This window comes from Saccharomyces cerevisiae, chromosome V (genome assembly GCF_000146045.2).
Source record: "Saccharomyces cerevisiae S288C chromosome V, complete sequence".
Lineage (NCBI taxonomy): Eukaryota > Fungi > Ascomycota > Saccharomycetes > Saccharomycetales > Saccharomycetaceae > Saccharomyces > Saccharomyces cerevisiae.
This window is the reverse complement of record NC_001137.3, coordinates 517,932-541,497: the sequence shown is the minus strand read 5'-3', so window position 1 is coordinate 541,497 and position 23,566 is coordinate 517,932. Positions and strand designations below refer to the sequence as shown.

Genomic DNA, 23,566 nt, shown 5'->3' with positions numbered 1-23,566 from the left:
TCTTCAATATCTCTGTACTGATTACTAAATAGACGGTAACCAATTCACGTTGCCGATCGAGGTGTGACACATCACTGTCATGTTCATTTTACAATTCTTATTGAGTGAGAGCGCTTGTATAGAATTTCTATCTTTCTTTTAAGAGGTGCAGTTCAAGTAGGATTTAGTTGGAAATGATAACTTGTTTGAGTAAGCTTTGGTTCCGCTTGTTATGACCTGCTTCATTCTCATATAACCTCATTTGTTAAAAATCTAAAAAAGAATCAATTTCTTCGATTATAAGTGCGTACCAAAAAAGCGGCTAATTTTGGTATTTGTGATATCAAATATACATTGCAACCCAATTTTCATCATTGCGCTTGAGTTTACTATTTCAAGTCGGTGTGGTGAAAGGTCTCTCCAATATTTGGGTACCAATTTATCGAAGCAGCTGAAATTTTACGATGTTAGATCGATTCCCGTGTCTGACAGTGTTTGGGCTGCAAATTTTTTGTGCTTCTTGAAGGCAACATGTGAGATCGGGAAGTAAAGCCCGCCAGAGTATGTTCTCAGTAAGTCATATTGACATAACACTTGGATCAATTGCGTATTTAGAAATTAATTCCTGTTTTATTTTAAGATGCTGACATTTCAATTATAGATTTTTAGCCTGTCTTATACCACCTAGAATAATTTGCTAATGTTTAGAAACTGATCTTGGTGCTCACGCTAATATTAAAAAATATACCCTGCCTCAATATCATTATGAGTATTTTATTCTCAAATATCATCCGCGAATTTTCTTGCAGAATATTTCTACAACCACGTTTGTTTTGACTAAAACAGATAAATGTTTTATGTAGTCTCATGCATTGTTAAATGACCAATAAAAAGGGTGTTCCATCAACCTATCTAATCAGAAAAATTAGGTGCAATTCTGCCGTTGTTTACTATAAATGAATCACACCTTATGTGTTGATGTTCATGACTCACAGTAATATCCTTTTTTTTTCTGGTTTTCCGAAAGTTTATCTTCCTTATTTTCATTTTTAAAGGAAAAGGAATGTAACTAATTTAGTATGTTTTCGTTGTAGCAGTCTTTATTAGTTGTTATGAGAATTATCTCCTAACAAGATAACAAAATAAGTGATAATAATGTCTACCTTTTCTGCTTCTGATTTCAACTCAGAAAGATATTCATCTTCAAGACCTTCTTATCCCTCCGATTTTTACAAGATGATTGATGAATACCACGACGGAGAAAGGAAATTACTCGTAGATGTTGGCTGTGGACCAGGTACTGCCACTTTACAAATGGCTCAGGAGTTAAAACCATTCGAACAAATTATCGGAAGCGATCTCTCCGCTACCATGATTAAGACTGCAGAAGTAATAAAGGAAGGAAGTCCTGATACATACAAAAACGTTTCATTTAAGATTTCTTCAAGTGATGATTTTAAATTCCTAGGCGCGGATTCAGTAGACAAACAGAAAATTGATATGATTACCGCAGTAGAATGTGCTCATTGGTTCGATTTCGAAAAATTTCAGCGATCTGCTTATGCCAATTTGAGAAAAGATGGTACTATCGCTATTTGGGGTTATGCGGACCCAATTTTCCCGGACTACCCTGAATTTGATGATCTGATGATTGAAGTTCCTTACGGGAAGCAAGGACTGGGACCCTATTGGGAACAACCGGGGAGATCTCGCCTTCGTAATATGCTGAAAGACTCTCACTTAGACCCAGAACTTTTCCATGATATACAAGTTTCATATTTTTGTGCAGAAGATGTGAGAGACAAAGTAAAACTCCACCAGCATACAAAGAAGCCATTGCTAATCAGAAAGCAGGTCACCCTAGTGGAGTTTGCAGATTATGTCAGAACCTGGAGCGCTTACCATCAGTGGAAGCAGGATCCAAAGAACAAAGATAAAGAAGATGTAGCAGATTGGTTTATTAAAGAGTCACTAAGGAGGAGGCCGGAACTTTCCACCAACACCAAAATTGAAGTTGTTTGGAATACTTTTTACAAACTTGGCAAAAGGGTCTGAAAATTTCAGCCAATAAGCATTATATTCGTGAAATTTTAGTAAGAGCGCGCGTTTTAATTGGTGAAGCCTCGCGACGTATTCACAGATGTCCTAGAAAAAGTTACCATATCTGAAGACTGGTTGATATTTAGCTTAAATAGCATATTAATACTGTACCAGTTGAACCATTTTTTAATCTGTTACTGCCAGGAACGTTGATTCGTTTTCCCGGTAACATTGTTGTCTTTGGGTACTGAGCATATTTCATTTTTCCACTTACATATAACTAAATTTCTGTGCTCTTCCTCCAATAAATATGACTGTGGTTGAAATAAAAAGCCAGGACCAATTTACGCAACTAACCACTACAAACGCTGCTAATAAACTCATTGTCTTATATTTTAAAGCTCAATGGGCTGATCCTTGCAAAACTATGAGCCAGGTGCTAGAAGCTGTTAGTGAAAAAGTTAGGCAAGAGGATGTCCGGTTTTTATCAATAGATGCAGACGAACATCCAGAAATATCAGACCTTTTTGAGATTGCAGCCGTACCATACTTCGTCTTCATTCAAAATGGTACTATTGTAAAAGAAATATCAGCCGCAGATCCTAAGGAGTTTGTGAAAAGCTTAGAAATTCTTTCGAATGCTTCTGCCTCACTAGCGAACAATGCCAAGGGTCCTAAATCTACGTCTGATGAGGAAAGCAGCGGGTCTTCCGATGATGAAGAGGACGAAACTGAAGAAGAAATAAATGCTAGGCTGGTGAAGCTAGTACAAGCTGCACCTGTGATGCTATTCATGAAAGGAAGCCCATCAGAACCTAAATGCGGATTTTCTAGACAGTTAGTTGGTATCCTCAGAGAACACCAAATAAGGTTCGGATTTTTTGATATATTAAGAGACGAAAACGTTAGACAAAGCTTGAAGAAGTTTTCTGATTGGCCTACTTTTCCTCAGTTATATATCAATGGGGAGTTCCAGGGAGGTTTGGATATTATCAAGGAATCTATAGAAGAAGATCCTGAATATTTCCAACATGCTCTACAGTAAGCCTTATTTTGTAATGAAAACTATATTCATACATATATACATATTAATATATATGTATATATTTTTATTTATTAATTTATTCTAGAATGTAATGTGCATAGATTTGTGTGGAATATTTCCTGGGGTTTTCTCGTCAAATTTAAAGAGTAAAAAGTTAGAGTATTTCCAGATCTGAATCTGAAAGGGACTCACTGATAACTGGCGCTTTACGCGGCTGTCTCTGGGACAGAATTTCACATAGAGACTCGTCTTCGTCGCTTCTACCAAATGTTTCATTGCCAATATTATTGCTGTTATCGCTATCGCTATCGACAATAGGGTCATCATTAAAAGAAGTTTCTTCGTCTTCAAGATCGTCGTTAGCCATCATCACATTTCTTTCATATTGGTCAATCAACATGCGAAGCCTTCTGTCCCTTTCCTTTTTTTGATCCTCTAAATGGTCACAATTATTGCTATCATTATCCATCAATGGTGCTAGTCCATCCTCCACAGATAGTGCTTCGATAGGCCCGCCTATCCGATCCACAACGTCGATTCCGTTCTCAACTTTCATTATATCACTAAATTTGTCCATGGTTTGTTTGGGCCCCGAGGAGCCACTCGGAAGATTCTTCAAATAATAGAGAATGTATTTTTTTTTATAACTCTGACACTTTCTAATTAGAGGTGCGTAGTAGCCAAATTCTAGAGTTATATTCCTGAAAGAATGTACCGCGTTGTACTTATAAAGACTAACATTTAACCAATCTTCAGCTTGAACTTTAAATGAATTTTGTAATTTTCTTACTTTCCATTCTCTTGGAAAATAAACCGTTCCATGATTATGGCCTTGTTTACTGATGTTACGAAAGGTTTTGCGCACTTCTCGTAAACCATACTCATTGGATTCTGGTAGACCATTCATATTATCACACTCGCTCAGGCAATCCACAATTGATGATGCATCAGAAATGCTGAATTCGCCTTTATTAAATGTGTTATAGTTCTCTAATATTCCTAATTTGAAATCCTCTTTCGATAACAAATTGTTCGAATTTTCGAAGAGGTTATTAATCATTTCGTTATCGTTATTCGTGCTATGGGAACCATGTATCACCTTCCCAATGGCATGAAAGTATGATATGGTGGATTCTCGGGTTGAAATCGGCAAACTTCCACTTGATGTCGCCCAAAATTGAAGGGTCGTAATGGCCGACCTAATATCACCAGTCTCTTGCGCAATATAATCTATGACTTCCTGTCTTTTATTCCATTTATTTTTCTCCTTCAACATTTTCATATTCTGTACACAAATAAATTTCAAGTGCTTTTTTAATAAAGTGCTGTTAATTGGATTAAACTTAATTCTTTTCAACCTTGGATGCATCAATATTTCTTTGTTCATTATGGTTTCTGCACTAAATGTATAATCAATACCAAATTTGCGATAATTATTATCGTTCTCTGGAATTTCACATTCAGTTATACATATAACAAGGGGAGGTAATAGAGGCTCCGAACTATATAGCCACTGTAATATAAGTTGTTGAAATCGACGTCTGGTATCTATATGGAAGACGTTGGGAAGGTCCTCGATAAGTATTAATGACAGGTTGGACATCACAAGATACCGTGCGCCTTTTAAGAACTCACTAAAGCTTTCCATCTGAGGAAGATCGTTGACTATACAATCACCTCTAAACTCGGTCACTTTATGCTCGTTCGGGGTGCTTCGAAAGGACGTTCCGTTGCTGTTTTGTCTGTATTTAGGAACTAAGATTTTTGAGAGTTCTTTTATGACCGTACTTTTAGAGCATCCACTGGGGCCAGACAGTAGTAGGATCCTATGCTTGGCGTTAGGTAAAAACATGGCATCTAAAGCTTCTTGTACATCTTTAAGTTTTCTTTTATGTATGGCCACTTGCTCCAAACAATTGGGCTTGAACTTTTCGTACCACTGTTCACCGCCGTCGTCGTTGATACTTGGGAGGATACTAGACGTATCTTGCTTGGAAAGAAAGTCATTTTCAGTGCTTCTCGCCTTACGAACTGGCGAAGTCGGTCTAGATGAGCTCCATTTTGTTATTTGCGAGCCCAATGAACTGAGACTATATTGTAATAAGGGCCGTTTGTTCAAATTCGTACTATCCATATCATTCAGACAGGAACAAACTTGATAATTAGTGGTGTTGAATCAAGTACTATTAACGCATTGTGATGATCTCTCAGATATCAATGCGTGTTTGCTTCTTTGACGATCTAATATTGAATATTGTCGCTCTTTACGAGAATATTAAAAATTTATGCTACTAAAGCTATGTCTACTATAAAGGAATAATACACTAATAGAGATAATCTTGAGTAAAATAAGGTGAAGGTAAATATAAGTAATTGCTTTGGAAGATTTACCGTGAGCCTTCGTTATTAAAAATGACTGAGCATGAAACGAAGGATAAGGCCAAAAAAATTAGAGAAATTTATCGTTATGATGAGATGTCCAATAAGGTGTTGAAAGTTGATAAACGCTTTATGAATACCAGCCAAAATCCTCAAAGGGATGCGGAAATATCACAACCAAAATCCATGAGTGGTAGAATTAGTGCTAAGGATATGGGACAGGGCCTGTGCAATAACATTAATAAAGGACTAAAAGAAAATGATGTAGCCGTTGAAAAAACTGGAAAGAGCGCATCATTGAAAAAAATTCAGCAGCATAACACCATTTTGAATTCTTCCTCCGATTTCAGGTTACATTATTATCCAAAGGATCCCTCAAATGTCGAAACTTACGAGCAGATTTTGCAGTGGGTTACAGAAGTTTTAGGCAATGATATACCCCATGATCTTATTATTGGAACTGCTGATATATTCATCAGACAATTGAAAGAAAATGAGGAAAATGAGGATGGTAATATTGAAGAGCGAAAGGAAAAGATCCAGCATGAGCTAGGCATCAATATAGACTCCCTGAAGTTTAACGAATTAGTTAAACTTATGAAAAACATTACCGATTATGAAACACATCCTGACAATAGCAATAAACAAGCAGTAGCAATTCTTGCCGATGATGAAAAATCAGATGAAGAAGAAGTAACAGAAATGTCCAACAATGCTAATGTTCTTGGGGGAGAAATCAATGATAATGAAGATGATGATGAGGAATATGATTACAATGACGTTGAAGTCAATTCTAAAAAAAAAAACAAGAGGGCATTGCCAAACATTGAAAACGATATAATTAAACTCTCCGATAGTAAAACAAGTAATATCGAGAGCGTTCCGATATACTCAATCGATGAATTTTTTTTGCAGAGAAAACTTCGGTCAGAGCTTGGTTACAAGGATACCTCTGTAATACAAGACCTGTCAGAAAAAATTTTGAATGATATTGAAACACTTGAGCATAATCCAGTAGCGTTGGAGCAGAAGTTGGTTGATCTGCTTAAATTCGAGAATATATCACTGGCTGAATTTATTCTCAAGAATAGATCTACAATTTTTTGGGGCATACGACTGGCGAAGAGCACAGAGAATGAAATACCGAACTTAATAGAGAAAATGGTTGCAAAAGGTTTGAATGATCTTGTGGAACAGTATAAATTTAGAGAAACTACACACTCAAAGCGTGAACTCGATTCCGGTGACGACCAGCCACAGTCTTCGGAAGCAAAAAGAACAAAATTCAGTAATCCAGCAATACCGCCCGTCATAGATTTGGAAAAGATTAAATTCGACGAAAGTTCTAAATTAATGACCGTGACAAAAGTATCCCTACCGGAAGGATCATTCAAAAGGGTGAAACCACAATATGACGAAATACATATTCCAGCTCCTAGCAAACCTGTTATTGATTATGAGTTGAAAGAAATTACTTCTCTACCAGATTGGTGTCAGGAGGCGTTTCCTTCATCGGAAACAACGTCCTTAAACCCTATACAATCAAAGGTTTTTCACGCAGCATTTGAAGGTGATTCAAACATGCTAATATGTGCACCCACTGGTTCAGGTAAGACGAATATCGCGTTATTGACGGTATTGAAAGCCTTATCCCATCATTATAACCCGAAAACTAAGAAATTAAACCTTTCTGCATTTAAAATTGTTTATATAGCACCCTTGAAAGCCTTAGTACAGGAACAAGTCCGAGAATTTCAAAGGAGGTTGGCTTTTCTAGGTATAAAAGTCGCTGAATTGACTGGTGATTCTAGGCTTAGTAGAAAGCAAATTGACGAGACGCAGGTTTTGGTGTCTACGCCAGAGAAATGGGACATAACTACTAGAAATTCAAATAATTTGGCCATCGTAGAACTTGTTCGTTTGTTGATTATAGATGAAATACATTTGTTACATGATGACAGGGGACCAGTATTGGAAAGCATCGTGGCTAGGACATTTTGGGCTTCCAAATATGGCCAGGAATACCCCAGAATAATAGGCCTTTCTGCCACCTTACCAAATTATGAGGATGTCGGTAGGTTTTTAAGAGTTCCGAAGGAAGGATTGTTTTATTTTGACTCCTCATTTAGACCGTGTCCTCTATCTCAACAGTTTTGTGGCATTAAGGAACGGAACTCCTTGAAAAAGCTGAAGGCTATGAATGATGCTTGTTATGAAAAGGTATTGGAATCCATCAATGAAGGTAATCAAATAATCGTGTTTGTTCATTCTCGAAAAGAAACATCACGAACAGCAACATGGTTGAAAAATAAATTTGCTGAAGAGAACATTACTCATAAATTAACCAAAAATGATGCAGGATCGAAGCAGATTTTAAAGACAGAAGCAGCCAACGTACTCGATCCAAGTCTACGAAAGTTGATTGAAAGCGGTATAGGGACGCATCACGCAGGGCTGACCAGAAGTGACAGATCCTTATCTGAAGATTTATTTGCAGACGGGTTGTTGCAAGTATTGGTATGCACTGCGACGTTAGCATGGGGTGTTAATCTACCTGCTCATACAGTGATTATAAAAGGAACAGATGTCTATTCACCTGAAAAGGGGTCCTGGGAACAACTTTCTCCACAAGATGTACTTCAAATGTTAGGTAGAGCAGGCAGACCGAGATATGACACATTTGGCGAGGGTATTATAATAACAGACCAATCGAATGTTCAATATTATCTCTCGGTTTTAAATCAACAATTACCAATAGAATCGCAATTTGTTTCAAAATTAGTTGACAACTTAAATGCAGAAGTTGTCGCGGGTAACATTAAGTGCAGGAATGATGCTGTGAATTGGTTGGCGTATACTTACCTATATGTCAGAATGTTAGCTTCCCCTATGCTTTACAAAGTACCTGATATTTCAAGTGATGGGCAATTGAAAAAGTTTAGAGAAAGCTTAGTCCATTCGGCCCTATGCATTTTAAAAGAACAAGAGTTGGTGTTATATGATGCTGAAAATGATGTAATTGAGGCGACCGATCTAGGAAATATAGCGTCGTCATTTTACATAAATCATGCTTCCATGGATGTTTACAATAGAGAGTTAGATGAACATACAACTCAGATTGATCTTTTTAGAATATTCTCAATGTCGGAAGAGTTTAAGTACGTATCGGTGAGATATGAAGAGAAAAGAGAACTAAAACAACTTCTAGAGAAAGCACCCATTCCTATCAGAGAAGATATTGATGATCCTTTAGCAAAAGTGAATGTACTACTGCAGTCTTATTTTTCCCAGCTAAAGTTCGAAGGTTTTGCACTTAATTCTGATATAGTGTTTATTCACCAAAATGCTGGTAGGTTATTGCGTGCTATGTTTGAAATATGCTTGAAGAGAGGATGGGGACATCCCACACGGATGTTGTTAAATCTTTGCAAATCTGCCACAACTAAAATGTGGCCAACAAACTGTCCTTTAAGACAGTTTAAAACATGCCCTGTCGAAGTGATTAAAAGGCTGGAAGCCTCTACAGTACCGTGGGGAGATTATCTACAGCTAGAAACACCTGCCGAAGTTGGTCGTGCAATCAGATCTGAAAAATATGGAAAACAGGTTTACGATTTATTGAAAAGATTTCCCAAAATGTCCGTAACATGCAACGCTCAGCCAATTACCCGTAGCGTTATGAGGTTCAACATTGAAATAATAGCCGACTGGATATGGGATATGAATGTACACGGTTCCCTTGAACCTTTTTTGCTCATGCTAGAAGACACTGATGGTGATTCAATACTTTATTATGACGTACTATTCATCACTCCAGATATAGTTGGTCATGAATTTACCTTATCCTTTACTTATGAGTTAAAGCAGCACAATCAAAATAACTTACCACCTAATTTCTTCCTTACTTTGATATCAGAAAATTGGTGGCACAGTGAATTCGAGATTCCAGTTTCCTTCAATGGATTTAAACTTCCGAAAAAATTTCCTCCTCCTACTCCCCTTCTGGAGAATATTAGTATTTCAACATCAGAGCTTGGCAATGATGATTTTTCCGAAGTATTTGAATTTAAAACTTTCAACAAGATTCAGAGCCAGGTCTTCGAGTCTCTCTACAATTCGAATGACTCGGTCTTTGTAGGTTCAGGAAAGGGCACAGGTAAAACAGCTATGGCTGAATTAGCACTGTTAAATCATTGGAGACAGAATAAAGGAAGAGCGGTTTATATCAATCCGTCTGGGGAAAAAATTGATTTTTTGCTATCTGATTGGAATAAAAGGTTCTCTCATCTTGCTGGTGGTAAGATAATAAATAAGCTAGGAAATGATCCTTCACTAAATTTAAAATTATTAGCAAAAAGCCATGTTCTCTTGGCTACCCCCGTGCAATTTGAGCTTTTGTCACGTCGTTGGAGACAAAGGAAGAACATCCAAAGTTTAGAATTAATGATATATGATGACGCTCATGAGATTAGCCAAGGTGTTTACGGTGCTGTGTATGAAACGCTAATTTCTAGAATGATATTTATAGCAACCCAACTTGAAAAGAAAATTCGATTTGTTTGCCTTTCGAACTGTTTGGCAAATGCTCGTGATTTTGGTGAATGGGCTGGTATGACGAAGTCAAACATCTACAACTTTTCTCCAAGCGAAAGAATTGAGCCTCTTGAAATTAATATTCAGTCATTTAAAGATGTTGAGCACATATCATTCAATTTTTCGATGCTTCAAATGGCATTTGAAGCATCTGCTGCTGCAGCGGGAAATCGTAATTCCAGTTCGGTGTTCTTACCATCTAGAAAGGATTGTATGGAAGTTGCGTCTGCATTTATGAAGTTTTCAAAAGCAATTGAATGGGATATGTTGAACGTTGAAGAAGAGCAAATTGTACCATACATTGAAAAGTTAACAGATGGTCATCTAAGAGCACCTTTAAAACACGGTGTTGGTATTTTGTATAAGGGGATGGCATCAAATGATGAAAGAATTGTGAAAAGGTTATACGAATATGGTGCGGTATCGGTTTTACTCATTTCTAAGGATTGTTCTGCATTCGCTTGTAAAACTGATGAAGTGATTATTTTAGGAACCAACCTTTATGATGGTGCAGAGCATAAATATATGCCATATACCATAAATGAACTTCTAGAAATGGTGGGACTAGCTAGTGGTAACGATTCAATGGCAGGCAAGGTTTTAATTTTGACAAGTCACAACATGAAGGCCTACTACAAAAAATTCTTAATTGAGCCTTTGCCTACTGAGAGTTACCTACAGTATATTATTCATGATACTCTGAACAACGAGATAGCAAATTCTATTATACAAAGCAAACAAGATTGTGTTGACTGGTTTACATATTCGTATTTCTATCGTCGTATCCATGTGAATCCAAGCTATTATGGCGTAAGGGATACGTCTCCACATGGAATTTCAGTTTTTTTGAGTAATTTAGTTGAAACTTGTTTGAATGACTTAGTTGAATCATCCTTCATTGAAATTGACGATACAGAAGCTGAAGTAACCGCAGAAGTTAATGGAGGAGATGATGAAGCAACTGAAATCATTTCTACCTTGAGCAACGGGCTAATTGCTTCTCACTATGGCGTATCATTTTTTACTATTCAGTCATTCGTTTCTTCTTTATCGAATACGTCAACGCTCAAAAACATGCTGTATGTTCTTTCAACAGCAGTAGAATTCGAAAGTGTTCCACTCAGAAAAGGAGACAGAGCATTACTTGTCAAATTAAGTAAAAGACTACCATTGAGATTCCCTGAACACACCTCTTCTGGTTCGGTGAGCTTTAAAGTTTTCTTATTGTTACAAGCATATTTTTCACGTCTTGAATTACCTGTCGACTTTCAAAATGATTTAAAAGACATTCTAGAAAAGGTTGTTCCACTAATTAACGTAGTGGTTGATATCCTTTCAGCAAACGGGTATTTGAATGCTACTACCGCCATGGATTTGGCGCAGATGTTGATTCAGGGTGTATGGGACGTTGATAATCCGTTGAGACAGATTCCACACTTCAACAACAAAATTTTGGAAAAATGTAAAGAAATTAACGTCGAGACGGTCTATGATATAATGGCCCTTGAGGATGAAGAGAGGGATGAAATTTTAACGCTTACTGATTCACAGCTTGCGCAGGTCGCCGCGTTTGTTAACAATTACCCCAACGTTGAACTTACTTATTCGTTGAATAATTCTGATTCGTTAATTTCAGGTGTAAAACAGAAAATTACCATTCAATTGACAAGAGATGTTGAACCTGAGAACTTACAAGTAACATCTGAAAAGTATCCGTTTGATAAGCTAGAAAGTTGGTGGTTGGTTTTAGGTGAAGTATCTAAAAAAGAGCTTTATGCGATCAAGAAAGTTACTTTAAATAAAGAGACTCAGCAATATGAATTGGAATTTGACACTCCGACATCTGGTAAACATAACTTAACAATTTGGTGTGTCTGTGATTCATATCTTGACGCAGATAAAGAGTTGTCCTTTGAAATAAATGTGAAATAAAATCATTGTTTAGTCCTGGATAATCGAATGGATTTCAATATATAACATTCTCTTGCGGCTATTTAATCTAATTGTGATATATACAGTTTATAGCAAAAGCGTATCATTGCATCACTGCATTTCTATATCTTCATCTTCATCTTCATCCTGTTCTCCTTCTTTGTTTTCGTTTTCAATAAATCCACCTTGATCTTTTCTGCTATTCTGGTGCTTTATTAAATCTTCATAACTCCAAACAGATACACCCTCTTGGTCTTTAGGGTCTGTGGGTTGTGCCATTGTTCTCAAGAATTGTTTGGTATTGGATATGGCCATGTCAGTCGAAAGGTTCAAATCGGCGTCAGACAAACCTTGAGCAATCCATTTTGGTAACTGGCTTCTTTTTCTTGAAAACCTACGGTCTGCTAGTACCATTACACCATAGTCGTCCTTCCCTCTCAGTACTCTCCCCAGACATTGAGCTGCATGTCTCATCGCATCGAAAGATAAGAAGTCGTTTTCTCTGATGCGATAGTTCTCCCTCATGAATTCTAGGCGAGCTTTCAAAATACGCGATTCTGTGTATTGAAACGGGATACCTATCATCAGCACAGTTCTGCCATATTGATGATCAAAATCGATACCTTCAGATACCTTTCCTCTAGCAACAGAAAGCAAAATTGCCCCACGCCCATTTGAGCAAGCCTTTCTATAGGTTTCTAAGGCTAAAGAAGTTTCTTGAGCATCAGGAGTCTCAACTAAAATTAATTTATGTTTCCAAACTTCGTCAAGAATACCCATTGTTTGCCACATTGAAACAATACTTTCCATATATAGATATGAGGGGAAAAAAACAACCATTCCATCAGGTGTGATCTTGGCAAACTCTACTAGCATAGAACCGTAATTACGAACAATACTAGGATCGTTTCTGATTTCAAATCTTGAAGAAATTGCAACTTGATCAGAACCCTTGGTAATAATCATTGGTAGAAATGATTTTTTGGCTAAGGTCATGGCATATGATTTTTGTAAAACAGTTTTAAAGTTTAACATTCTTGGATACATGTCTAATGGTGATATGGTCCCTGAAGTGATAATAACGGAAGAAAATCTCTCAAAGACTGGTTTGATGGCAATCGATGCATCTAAGCAAGTAAATCTCATAATCGGATTCGGAACTGCAGCATTTTCGATTTCATACGGTTCAATAATTAGTAAAAACCCTTCCTCATATGTTGATATAAGAGTAGCAAAAGTTGCTATGTCTTTCAATGCAGTAAAATCTTCTACCTCTGTAACTTCTAAAGTTCTTACAAGTAATGATAGCCTTTCTGAGCAAAACCGAAGAGGTTTCCTTTCTATGAAAGTTAACTGTTTTAAATGCTGTAGAAATGATTTTGGCGTTTCTGAAATAACGTGAAGAACTTTCATTCTGGTCTTCAGATATTCTATCAATCTTTTCAAAAATGAAACAAAATGCTCGGCTCTTCGTATATTTCCCGGGATTGCTTCTGTTAGAAGATCTTGGGGCAATACAGGTGTTTCCACAAATGGCTCTTCCTGGTCGGTAAGAATATCTGCAGAATGGAGACCTTGAACTAGTTTTTCGTATTCATCCTGTAATTTCTGTGAGTCAACCTTTCTGACCTCAGAAATACGTTCATCTAACGCATTAGCACCTCGTGTGGCTCTTCTCAATGCATCCGTTGTCAAGTCTAATGACAGCGATTCGATACACACATTATCAATATTGTGCGCTTCATCAAAAATGACAATGCTATCTTTAGAAACCTCGTTGGAAACTCTTTCAGCAATTTTAGGATCTAATAGATAATGGTAAGAATAAATAATAATGTTACAAAGAGAAATCATACGACGAACAATAAAATATGGACAAAGTGTTTTTTCTTCGCAGTATTTCAAAAGTTTTTCAAAAGAAAATACGCCTTTTGGAAGATAATCCTCTACTTCAATATTGTACAAATTCTCATGGTATTCACACAATTCTACATTTGCCTCTGGATCCTCTTCTAATTTTCTCTTCGCCTGCCCATTTGTCATTCTACGGCACTTTTCATCGACTACTGTACCTTTTCGTTCCTTACTCACTTCGGGATGCAAACACAAATTTTTTCTTGATGTCAAGCCAAGACCTCGAAAATCCTCTTGATAGCCTAGTTCTTTAGTTCTGTAATCCATAAGGTTCTCTAACTCTACTAAAGCTTTTTCAATTTCAGACATAGTACGAGAACAATATATGATCTTTCTATGTTCTGGGTAGTGCATCTGGTAGGCAATTGTGAGGGATAGTAATGAGACCGTTTTACCTGTTCCTGAAGGCATCTCCAAGATACTATTTCCACCTACATCCAGAGTCTTTTTAATATCGCACATATAATTATACTGCTCTGGATATATCTTGGGGTATGGAAAAAGCACTGGTAAATCATCTATATAAAACTTCATTGTTTCCAATCTTCTTAAAGTGTAGTCAAATCGGGCCGATTATCACCTTCAACCCAAGATGAAATATAGTATTTCTATGAATGGCTAACAGTACTTTGTCAACTTTAAGATATACATATATATATATTTATTTATTATTTACAGACCAGAGATTTCTTTTCAAAAGCTATGTAGCATAAAGTACGCTACTTTAATTTTTCATAAATTTCATATACATCGCTTAAATGCCGTCGGCCATGATTAATATAGGATTAACTCATATCATAAAGGCTATTCAGAATATTCAAAGTGAACTGTAATCATTTGGTTGACGAGATGCTGACTTCCAACTAGAGTCACGGTTTTTCAAAGTCTCGGGGAAGGTTAACATATACTTGCAGTTAGTGTAGCGTTAAATCACCCTATTAGCCGAATTTGCTGGTTATAAGGTTCAATAATTTCGGAAGATAATATCTGATGTTTCCCCAGAGACGGTACCAAAAATCCCACTTTTTTTGTAATAATCTTTTAAAGGCTCATTTGTTTTCTTGTACTCTTCTAGCCTTTTTTTAAACACTTCCGCTGTGTCATCAAGCCTCTTGGTCAATGGTTCTCCGGTGATATCGTCTAATCCTGGCACTTTGGGAGGATTATATTGTAAGTTATACACTCTCCCACTAGGAACGTGAACATATCTGTTCTCGATCCTTTCTAATATGGTGGATTCGGGTACATCTAGCTCTACCACTAGATTCAAGCTGGCGTCATGCTGTTTCAGCAGCTCGTCTAAGGCAGAAGCTTGCGCAGTAGTTCGAGGAAATCCATCGAGCAACCACATGGCAGATGGTTTTAACCAACCCAATGCCGAAAGACGAAAAGTTATCAGACGCGTTATGAGATCATCCGGTAATAACTTGCCTTGAGCAATGTAGGTAGTAGCCTCTCGGCCTAGGGTAGATTCAGATTTTATTTCCTGACGTAAAATGTCGCCTGACGAAATTGAAGATAATTGTGGAATTTGCTTTAGTAATCTCGAAGTCTGTGTCCCTTTACCTGACCCTGGAGCCCCCAATAATAAAAGTCGAAGAGGTTTGAGTAGATGTGTTATTTGTTTCGCGTCTGCTTTCATTGATGCTTGCTAACCCTGTTCCTGAAAATTTAAAGATTTACAAACAAATATATATACGTATATTATCCTTTTCTACACATGTGTATCTATATAATGATGGTTATTGTAATGGTATTTATTAGTGAATGTGGGTTTTCGCGAATTCCCGGCCGACCGAGCACATTTTAAGAGCCTTCAAAATGAGAGATCTCGGTAAACAACTGGCAATCGTGAGTCAGTTTAAAGGTGTACTCTGTTGATTAATGGCCGCTTTCCCGTCCTGCGGTTGCACTGTAGGGTTCATTATTGGAGCATCTACTGTTGTTTCGTTTGAAATACACGGTATTTTCTTATTCAAGTGCTGCAGAACGTGATCTCTCCTTTTAAATCTTTTGCCACATTTGGGACAAGAATGAGGTTTCTCACCAGAGTGGACGGATTTTTTGTGTCTTGTAAGATGGTGACCAGAAGAGAACTTTCTTTGGCATTCCTTACAAATATAAATCTTGTTCTTACCTGATAACACGATTTCTTCGGGCGCAAACTTAGAGTTTAATGGAGAAGAGCCTTGTTCTTTGTCCAGATCGTCATTTCGGCTTGTAAAAGAATCCTCTTGGCGAGTGGATGCAACCTTTGAAAGTATAAGATTTGATTTTGATGTCTCGACAGGAGATTCCTTTTTGAGTATTCTATTTGCTGTCTTGTGATTTGGTCTTTCAGGGTGCGGTGTTTTTATGTCGTTTGTGTCACTCAGTGGCCCGAGCACAGAAGTAGAGAGATTTGACACGGTTGATGGTGTGGAGAATGAATGTTGTTGCGAATGTTGTTGTCTTGCCTCGTAATTCAGAGCTATAGGGCTTCTTGACGATTCCCTGGATATATTTAATGTTACAATGTTGGGAGACTTAACTCGTTTTATCAGCGATATATTTGGATTCACTGGAGAATGTGGAGCCGAGTGAGATATCCCGCTAATATTCTTGTTAGAGATATATAATAAAGGGTTCAATCCAGATGGTCCATTAGGTCGCGGGAAGGCAAGAGTATTGTTTGTCATGTCAAGCAATGGTTGGGCATTTGAGAGTTCATTAGATGAATTCAATCTTGACAGTGGCAACCTCGGAGAAGACGCCGCACTGTTTGCCATTGAAGTAAGGCTCATGGCCACTATGTTGTCTTCGTGATCTGTGAGCATCGCCGTTTGCGAAGTTTCTCTTTTCAAAAGTTTGTTTAAGGGCTGTTCTTGAAAAGAAGAGATTCTTTTTAATTTCAAAGTTGGATCTTCTAGTGTGGGCTCGACAATGTTGGAATAATCTTTCATACGTGATAATAAGGGAGAAGAAACACCAGAGCTCTTGGATTTAAAGTTTGAAAAATGACCCACATCTGGGCTTGTAGATCTAAGCGAGCTGCTTTCCATTTCTTTTAAAGTTGGCCTGTGAAGTAAGGGCATGGCAGGATTGGGTAATTGATTGAGGGGTGGCGTTCCTTTCGACTCTTTATTATTGTCCCTCCAAGATTTAGCGAGTTTCTTAACATCTATTTCCACTGAGTCTGAAATGCAGTGGCATTTTCCAGCTTTCTTCCCAATCGGTAGCCACTCCTCCAAAGCAAAGTTGACGGATTCTGCCAAGTTATATCCATAATTGAACCCTGCATGGTAACCATAGGGATAAGTGATCATGAATTCGCCTTCATGGTGGACAATTTCATTGCATCGTATGCCATTTTCCTGCAGCAGTTTGGGCGAAGCCAAAAACATTTTATGTCTTAAAAATTCAGGACAATTTTTGGCTTCTTCGGGAAATTGCTCCTGCATGAATTTGTAGAATTTGAACCTATCCTCTTGCGGTATCGAATACCACTGTTTTGGGGCACCGAAATGAATATAATTTATGGAATACAGGTCCTGATCTTCCAAGTGCCAAGAAAAAGAAGCCTTCCATAGACCAGCGTATAGATAGGAGTCATTCACCCCAGGAACCTTTGTTTCCATATGGTCCAAGATGTTCGGTAGTTTGGCAACATTCCAAACGTTCAGCCCTTCAGGAAAGATTGATCCTGGTGTATCTGCGCCGTACATAGGCGTAGTAAAATTTAGCGTTTTCCAATAATACTCTTCCAAGAACTTTAATCTCTCCGTATTTTGGAAGTCAGATAAATCTATTGTATACTCCGTCCTGAACTGTTCAAAATCATCAATATTAAAAGACGATTCAAAATTTTTCAGTTTCAACTTCGTGGATTTGGAAACGGAGCCTTTCCTAGAATTACGTCTTGCTTTAGGATCCTCCGGAGGCACATAGTCCTTAGAAAGATCTTTCCACTGTATAATGTTATAGGTCTTGTTTTTCTCCACGTTCTGCACCATAAAAAGACCTTTATTACCAGAAATATGCTGCTGAATAGGTGATTTAATCTTGATCTTTTGGAGCGTTTCCGCAGAATAAGGCAGATCTAATTTGTCTTTCCATTCTTTAGGTGGGATTACTTTCACAACACCACTTTTCATGCCATATTTGTTTATGGCCTTGCAGTATGCATAGAAATCTTCGAATTGCTCGTATGTGGGTTTGAAGACGGGCACTCCGCCCACGATTTCTGAAGGAGCGATTAGTTTCGTCATGATTTCACGCAACTGAATATCCTCACCAAGACAGTCTTATTCTTTTTTTCCCTTTTTTTTATCTGTTTATTTTTCTCCAGCAGATCTATAAAATAAGTGGTACTAATAGAAAGGTTAAGTCCCCCTATTTTAAAATAATGCTGATAGAATGATTAAATTGGCCGCTTGATGAAAACCGCAAGTAGCTACTTCAGGGACAAGCAACGCCTTCGATGCGAATATATGTTTTGCTGATAACGATCTATGTACAGCGTCTGCAATTCTCTTAAAATTATCGCCTTGCCATTGTTACTTAAGGAGTCTATGTGATTAATTGCATGGCGATGAGGTTACCCTTGAAAAATATAGAAAAGATTTTTCCGAATAAAAAGAAAGTAAAACTAAAAAAAAAAAAAAAATGGAAAAAGAAAAAGAAACGTTTAGGGGAGAGGAGGGCTGCGGTTAAGGCTTATGGGGTGTATGGGCGGGGGAAATAGGGCATACTTTCTCGATTCACCAAACCCTTAGGTCATCTGATTTTTAGGGTTGTGTTCTTGTCGTTACTCAGCCCTAAAAAACATTCGTTAGGGTTGAAAAGTTGAAAAATGAATCGCAAAAATCTACCATATTAACAATGTACTAAAGGAAACTACATAATACATCGCAACGCTTCCCTCGAGATTAATTCGTATCCGTGGGTTATAAGGGCTTTTTTTGTGTATGCTACGGTCTACTATATCTCTACTGATGAATAGTGCTGCTCAGAAAACGATGACGAATTCTAATTTTGTTCTAAATGCACCCAAAATCACCTTAACCAAAGTGGAACAGAACATCTGTAACTTGCTGAACGATTATACAGACTTGTACAATCAAAAGTACCACAATAAGCCTGAGCCATTGACTCTTCGGATCACGGGCGGATGGGTGCGTGACAAGCTTCTGGGACAAGGTTCTCACGACTTGGATATTGCCATCAATGTGATGTCAGGTGAGCAATTTGCTACTGGTTTGAACGAGTATTTGCAACAACATTACGCCAAATATGGAGCCAAGCCTCATAATATCCACAAGATTGACAAGAATCCCGAGAAATCCAAGCATCTGGAAACTGCCACTACTAAGCTCTTTGGCGTTGAAGTGGATTTTGTCAATTTAAGATCTGAAAAGTATACTGAACTTTCCAGGATACCTAAAGTGTGCTTTGGCACACCCGAGGAAGACGCTTTAAGAAGGGATGCTACATTGAACGCTCTTTTCTATAACATTCATAAAGGTGAAGTGGAAGATTTCACCAAGAGAGGTCTGCAAGATCTAAAAGATGGCGTTCTCCGTACTCCGCTTCCTGCAAAACAAACATTTTTGGATGATCCCTTGAGGGTTTTGAGGTTGATCCGTTTTGCTTCTAGATTCAACTTTACCATAGATCCGGAAGTGATGGCTGAAATGGGCGATCCTCAGATTAATGTTGCATTCAATTCAAAAATTTCTAGAGAGCGAGTTGGTGTGGAGATGGAGAAAATATTAGTAGGACCAACCCCTTTATTGGCTTTGCAGCTGATTCAAAGGGCTCATCTTGAAAATGTTATCTTTTTTTGGCATAATGATAGCTCCGTCGTAAAATTCAACGAAGAGAATTGTCAAGATATGGACAAAATTAATCATGTATACAATGATAACATACTAAACTCACACTTGAAAAGTTTTATTGAATTATATCCAATGTTTTTAGAGAAGCTTCCTATCTTAAGGGAAAAAATTGGTCGTTCGCCAGGATTTCAGCAAAATTTTATATTGAGTGCGATCCTGTCCCCCATGGCTAATTTACAAATAATCGGGAACCCAAAGAAGAAAATTAACAACCTGGTTTCGGTGACAGAAAGCATTGTGAAGGAAGGATTGAAGCTGAGTAAAAATGATGCAGCAGTTATTGCCAAGACCGTAGATTCAATATGTTCATATGAGGAAATACTTGCTAAGTTTGCAGATCGTTCCCAGCTAAAAAAATCCGAAATCGGTATATTTCTACGGAACTTTAATGGCGAATGGGAAACAGCACATTTTGCATCTCTATCAGATGCATTTTTAAAGATTCCCAAGCTTGAAACTAAAAAAATTGAATTACTTTTCCAAAATTACAATGAATTTTATTCTTACATATTTGACAATAATTTGAATAATTGTCATGAACTAAAACCAATAGTGGACGGAAAACAAATGGCAAAACTACTTCAAATGAAGCCAGGTCCATGGCTGGGTAAAATTAATAACGAAGCGATTAGGTGGCAGTTTGATAATCCTACAGGGACTGATCAAGAATTAATAACTCATTTAAAAGCCATACTACCAAAATACCTGTAGTAGCTTATTAGTATACATAAGACATGTAGAACAAGAATGCATAAATAACTTTCTGTTACCTTATTGAAAAGAAAAAAATAAAAAAAATGAAAACGAAAATGAAATAATATCTCTAGTAGTTATTCTATGGTGTATGATAACTAAACATATTTATTAGTTTTTATATACTCTATTCAAAATTTTTTACCAGTTTTTAACTTTTTCGAAAGATATCTGTTACTATTTTTGAACTTTTTTTTTTTTTTTTCATTCCTTTTTTAGTTGCTATTATCAAAATAAAAAGACTGTAAATTATTATCAATGTCGTTATTTGCAATTGGTGCTGCATTTTGATTATTTGAGTTTTCCACAGATGAGTTCGCCTGATACTGTGGAACGAAAGTATGACCATCGTAAAAATTTCTTTCACTGTTGTTTGAAACGTTTGAGCCCATCAGGTCGCCTAATGAAACAGTTGCTGAAGTATCCGGAGATATATTTCCAATGTATGTATCCGCAGACTTGGGTTCATTCATGTTGATGGCGCTGTTGCTGTTGTTATTGCTGTGGCCCATCTCACCTAGTAGCTTCGATTGCTCATGGAAAAACGACTCTGGGTTTTCAAAATCGAACTCGGTATACACTTGCAAATTAGTCTTTGTTGTATCAACATTGTTTGGTGTTGAGCCACTGTAAGAAACGCGATTTCCGGTATTATTATTGGATTCTGATCGAGAAGCGTGTTTCCATTGAGATCTAATAAAATGATCGAGGTTTGCATCACTCAATCCCAATCCCGTATTTACCAATGTATACTTATCTTGATCTTGAAAGTAGTTTCCGGTCGCGTTGCTTGTTGTAGTGGATATTGAGTTCGTCATAACAGAATCTACGATGCTGCTACTAGTTGTACTACCGTGTGGCATCAAAGAGTTAAAATCTAAACTGTCATCCTTTCTGTGAGTATCCATCCCCATAATATCCCTTCTTTGGAAGTGTGCCGTATTCGGAATATCTTGTACTAGGACATCCTCTTCTTCATTTTCTTCTAACGTGGATCTAGGTATACCTTTTAGTGCCGGTATATTCTCCATTGGAGTATTGAAAGCAGAGAATTCCCCACTAGCGTCGTTTTCGTTACTGTATTCTTTGTCAAATGAGGAAAAATTGCTAGATGGGCGATAACTTGTAACAGTACTGGTACTTGGAACAAAGTTCATATTGTGTGTTTCAAGCACATTTGGAGTTGAAGAAGCAGATGCAGAACTTGGTAATGTGTAACCTGTCATGTAGTAAGGAGGAGTCACCAGAGAAGATGAAGGTGTTGTAATGTACGAATTAGAATGTTGAATTCTTTGAGCATCAGAGATAGATTCTTGTTTCTTCCTATGCCCTCCTTTGACACTGCCACTTTTATGCTGTGGTTGGCCATCCAAGAATATTTCGTTAACTGGGGTTGTACTATCCATTTCTGGTAGATCAGTGACGCTTGGTAAAGAATTAAGGTCTCTGGATAATCTATAAAGGGAAGACCCACGAGTTGCGGATCTTGCTCTTCCTGGCGATGCAACTCTTATTGGTGAATAACGATTTGACATGGATGATAATGAGCCAACTGAAGTGGTTCGCTGAGTTGGCAATTTATTAACTTTTATATTTGATTGCTGAATAGTTTGTGCAATAGTGGGTGAGGCTAGCGAACACGTGGACCCGCCAGTGTTGGCTCGTTTTCTAGTAAACATCTTACTAAATGCAATAGAAGCGTCATTTTCTTCCGGTAATTTAACTTTACTTTGTGAGTCTCCGCAGTTGAAAGATCTTGAAGTTCTTGGTGAATCAGGTGAATGCTTTGCAAAGTGGGGTGTACTTAAATCGGAGTTCAGACTTAAAGAGGATTTATTGTTACTGTAGTTTTGATCTTTGAAGTTGAATGATTCGGTAGAATGATATAGCCCACTTTCCTGTGACTTTTGTCGGTCTGAACTCTGAGGCGCCACTTTATTGTACTTCAATCTTGTATTTTTTGTGTTCATGAGAGGTATACTTGATAAGTTGGGAGTAGAATTTGTTTCGCTTTCAGTGAACCTTGATGGCGGTTTTGCTAGTGAAGGATCATGAGTTGATTTCGGAACGACTTCTTTCTCGGAACAAAAATCGTTATTGTCAATAGGCAGATCAGTAGTGTTACCCATCATGTTTAATGATGGAAAGGACAAGTTTCCAGAGAACGGAGTTTTACCGTTTAGCCTATTGTGTTTTAAGAACGAGTTATAAGATCTTTTGGTTGTTAGTGACGAGGCGTCGATTCCGCTTTCTGAGATAGGGGTTCCCGAAAGGGGTTTAGATTCTGAATCCATTTGAAGCACCATTGGTTGCTCTTCAACGATGTCCTCTATGTGTTCGTTCTTTGACGATCCAAATATCTTCAGCATTCTCCTTTTGGAGGATTTCTTCTTTAATTTCGCCTTTGGTGCTGGCACAGAAACCGGCTGGGTTTGCAAGTCAGTATCATTTTCGTTAGCCGTGTCCTGTACAGTATAATTGACGAAGACCATTTCACCTGATTTCTTTCTACTACTCTTCTTCGCCTTAGTATGGTTGTCTCTGGGATCCTCTAGCAAAACTTTTTTCGGGCTAGACATAACATTCATAGTAGGTAATACTGGAGTGCTACATGAGCCTGTTGAGGAGTTCCTGTCCGGCGAAGCTTGTGTGCTGCCGCTAGCGGATCTGCGATAATAGTGCGGAATTTTCCATTTATTCGTAGATTCCGTAGAACGACTCTTTGTGGAATTAACCGAACTGGAACGATGGTGGTGACTATTCTTCGGCATGTGCTATTGGTTTTGAGCGATAAATCAAGACTGCCTTGCTTCTTGTCTTAGATCTCCTTCTGAGCTTTCTTAAAAGACTTCCCTAAATGGCTGATCTGATTGTTTCCTTTATTAACAACAAATCCACTGAAAAAAAAGTCAATAATTTGATGGATATTAGCGAATGTTAACCGGAAATAGGAGTGAAAGACGTGTATTACAAAACTATGACTATGCCTGATTAATATCCTGAATAACTAGGCATGAACCTTTTTTCACGCAAATAATAACAATAGGCCTAGGAT

General features: G+C 37.6%; 10 protein-coding genes across 10 annotated transcripts, besides 1 other annotated feature; 4 read left to right on the top strand and 6 right to left on the bottom strand.

Moving 5' to 3' along the window:
• Positions 1–683: 683 nt before the first annotated feature.
• Positions 684–848, bottom strand: YER175W-A (uncharacterized protein; the record flags this gene model as incomplete). Its single annotated transcript, NM_001184589.1, has 1 exon — positions 684–848. The coding sequence occupies one exon, from the start codon at positions 846–848 to the stop codon at positions 684–686; it is 165 nt and encodes a 54-aa protein (NP_878069.1).
• Positions 849–1,134: 286 nt separating this feature from the next.
• On the top strand, positions 1,135–2,034 carry TMT1 (trans-aconitate 3-methyltransferase; the record flags this gene model as incomplete). Its single annotated transcript, NM_001179065.3, has 1 exon — positions 1,135–2,034. The coding sequence occupies one exon, from the start codon at positions 1,135–1,137 to the stop codon at positions 2,032–2,034; it is 900 nt and encodes a 299-aa protein (NP_011102.3).
• Positions 2,035–2,329: 295 nt separating this feature from the next.
• On the top strand, positions 2,330–3,064 carry GRX4 (monothiol glutaredoxin GRX4; the record flags this gene model as incomplete). Its single annotated transcript, NM_001179064.3, has 1 exon — positions 2,330–3,064. The coding sequence occupies one exon, from the start codon at positions 2,330–2,332 to the stop codon at positions 3,062–3,064; it is 735 nt and encodes a 244-aa protein (NP_011101.3).
• A 154-nt stretch (positions 3,065–3,218) lies between these two features.
• RAD24 (Rad24p) lies at positions 3,219–5,198 on the bottom strand (the record flags this gene model as incomplete). Its single annotated transcript, NM_001179063.1, has 1 exon — positions 3,219–5,198. One exon carries the CDS (start codon positions 5,196–5,198, stop codon positions 3,219–3,221), a length of 1,980 nt encoding a protein of 659 aa, NP_011100.1.
• A 278-nt stretch (positions 5,199–5,476) lies between these two features.
• On the top strand, positions 5,477–11,968 carry BRR2 (ATP-dependent RNA helicase BRR2; the record flags this gene model as incomplete). Its single annotated transcript, NM_001179062.1, has 1 exon — positions 5,477–11,968. One exon carries the CDS (start codon positions 5,477–5,479, stop codon positions 11,966–11,968), a length of 6,492 nt encoding a protein of 2,163 aa, NP_011099.1.
• Positions 11,969–12,079: 111 nt separating this feature from the next.
• On the bottom strand, positions 12,080–14,416 carry RAD3 (TFIIH/NER complex ATP-dependent 5'-3' DNA helicase subunit RAD3; the record flags this gene model as incomplete). The annotated part of the gene is made up of 1 exon (NM_001179061.3): positions 12,080–14,416. One exon carries the CDS (start codon positions 14,414–14,416, stop codon positions 12,080–12,082), a length of 2,337 nt encoding a protein of 778 aa, NP_011098.3.
• A 430-nt stretch (positions 14,417–14,846) lies between these two features.
• ADK2 (adenylate kinase ADK2) lies at positions 14,847–15,524 on the bottom strand (the record flags this gene model as incomplete). The annotated part of the gene is made up of 1 exon (NM_001179060.3): positions 14,847–15,524. The coding sequence occupies one exon, from the start codon at positions 15,522–15,524 to the stop codon at positions 14,847–14,849; it is 678 nt and encodes a 225-aa protein (NP_011097.3).
• Positions 15,525–15,738: 214 nt separating this feature from the next.
• On the bottom strand, positions 15,739–18,129 carry RPH1 (Rph1p; the record flags this gene model as incomplete). The annotated part of the gene is made up of 1 exon (NM_001179059.1): positions 15,739–18,129. The coding sequence occupies one exon, from the start codon at positions 18,127–18,129 to the stop codon at positions 15,739–15,741; it is 2,391 nt and encodes a 796-aa protein (NP_011096.1).
• Positions 18,130–18,828: 699 nt separating this feature from the next.
• CCA1 (tRNA adenylyltransferase) lies at positions 18,829–20,469 on the top strand (the record flags this gene model as incomplete). The annotated part of the gene is made up of 1 exon (NM_001179058.1): positions 18,829–20,469. One exon carries the CDS (start codon positions 18,829–18,831, stop codon positions 20,467–20,469), a length of 1,641 nt encoding a protein of 546 aa, NP_011095.1.
• Positions 20,468–20,726: an origin of replication (ARS521; Autonomously Replicating Sequence).
• BCK2 (Bck2p) lies at positions 20,727–23,282 on the bottom strand (the record flags this gene model as incomplete). Its single annotated transcript, NM_001179057.3, has 1 exon — positions 20,727–23,282. The coding sequence occupies one exon, from the start codon at positions 23,280–23,282 to the stop codon at positions 20,727–20,729; it is 2,556 nt and encodes an 851-aa protein (NP_011094.3).
• Between the last annotated feature and the right edge of the window lie 284 nt (positions 23,283–23,566).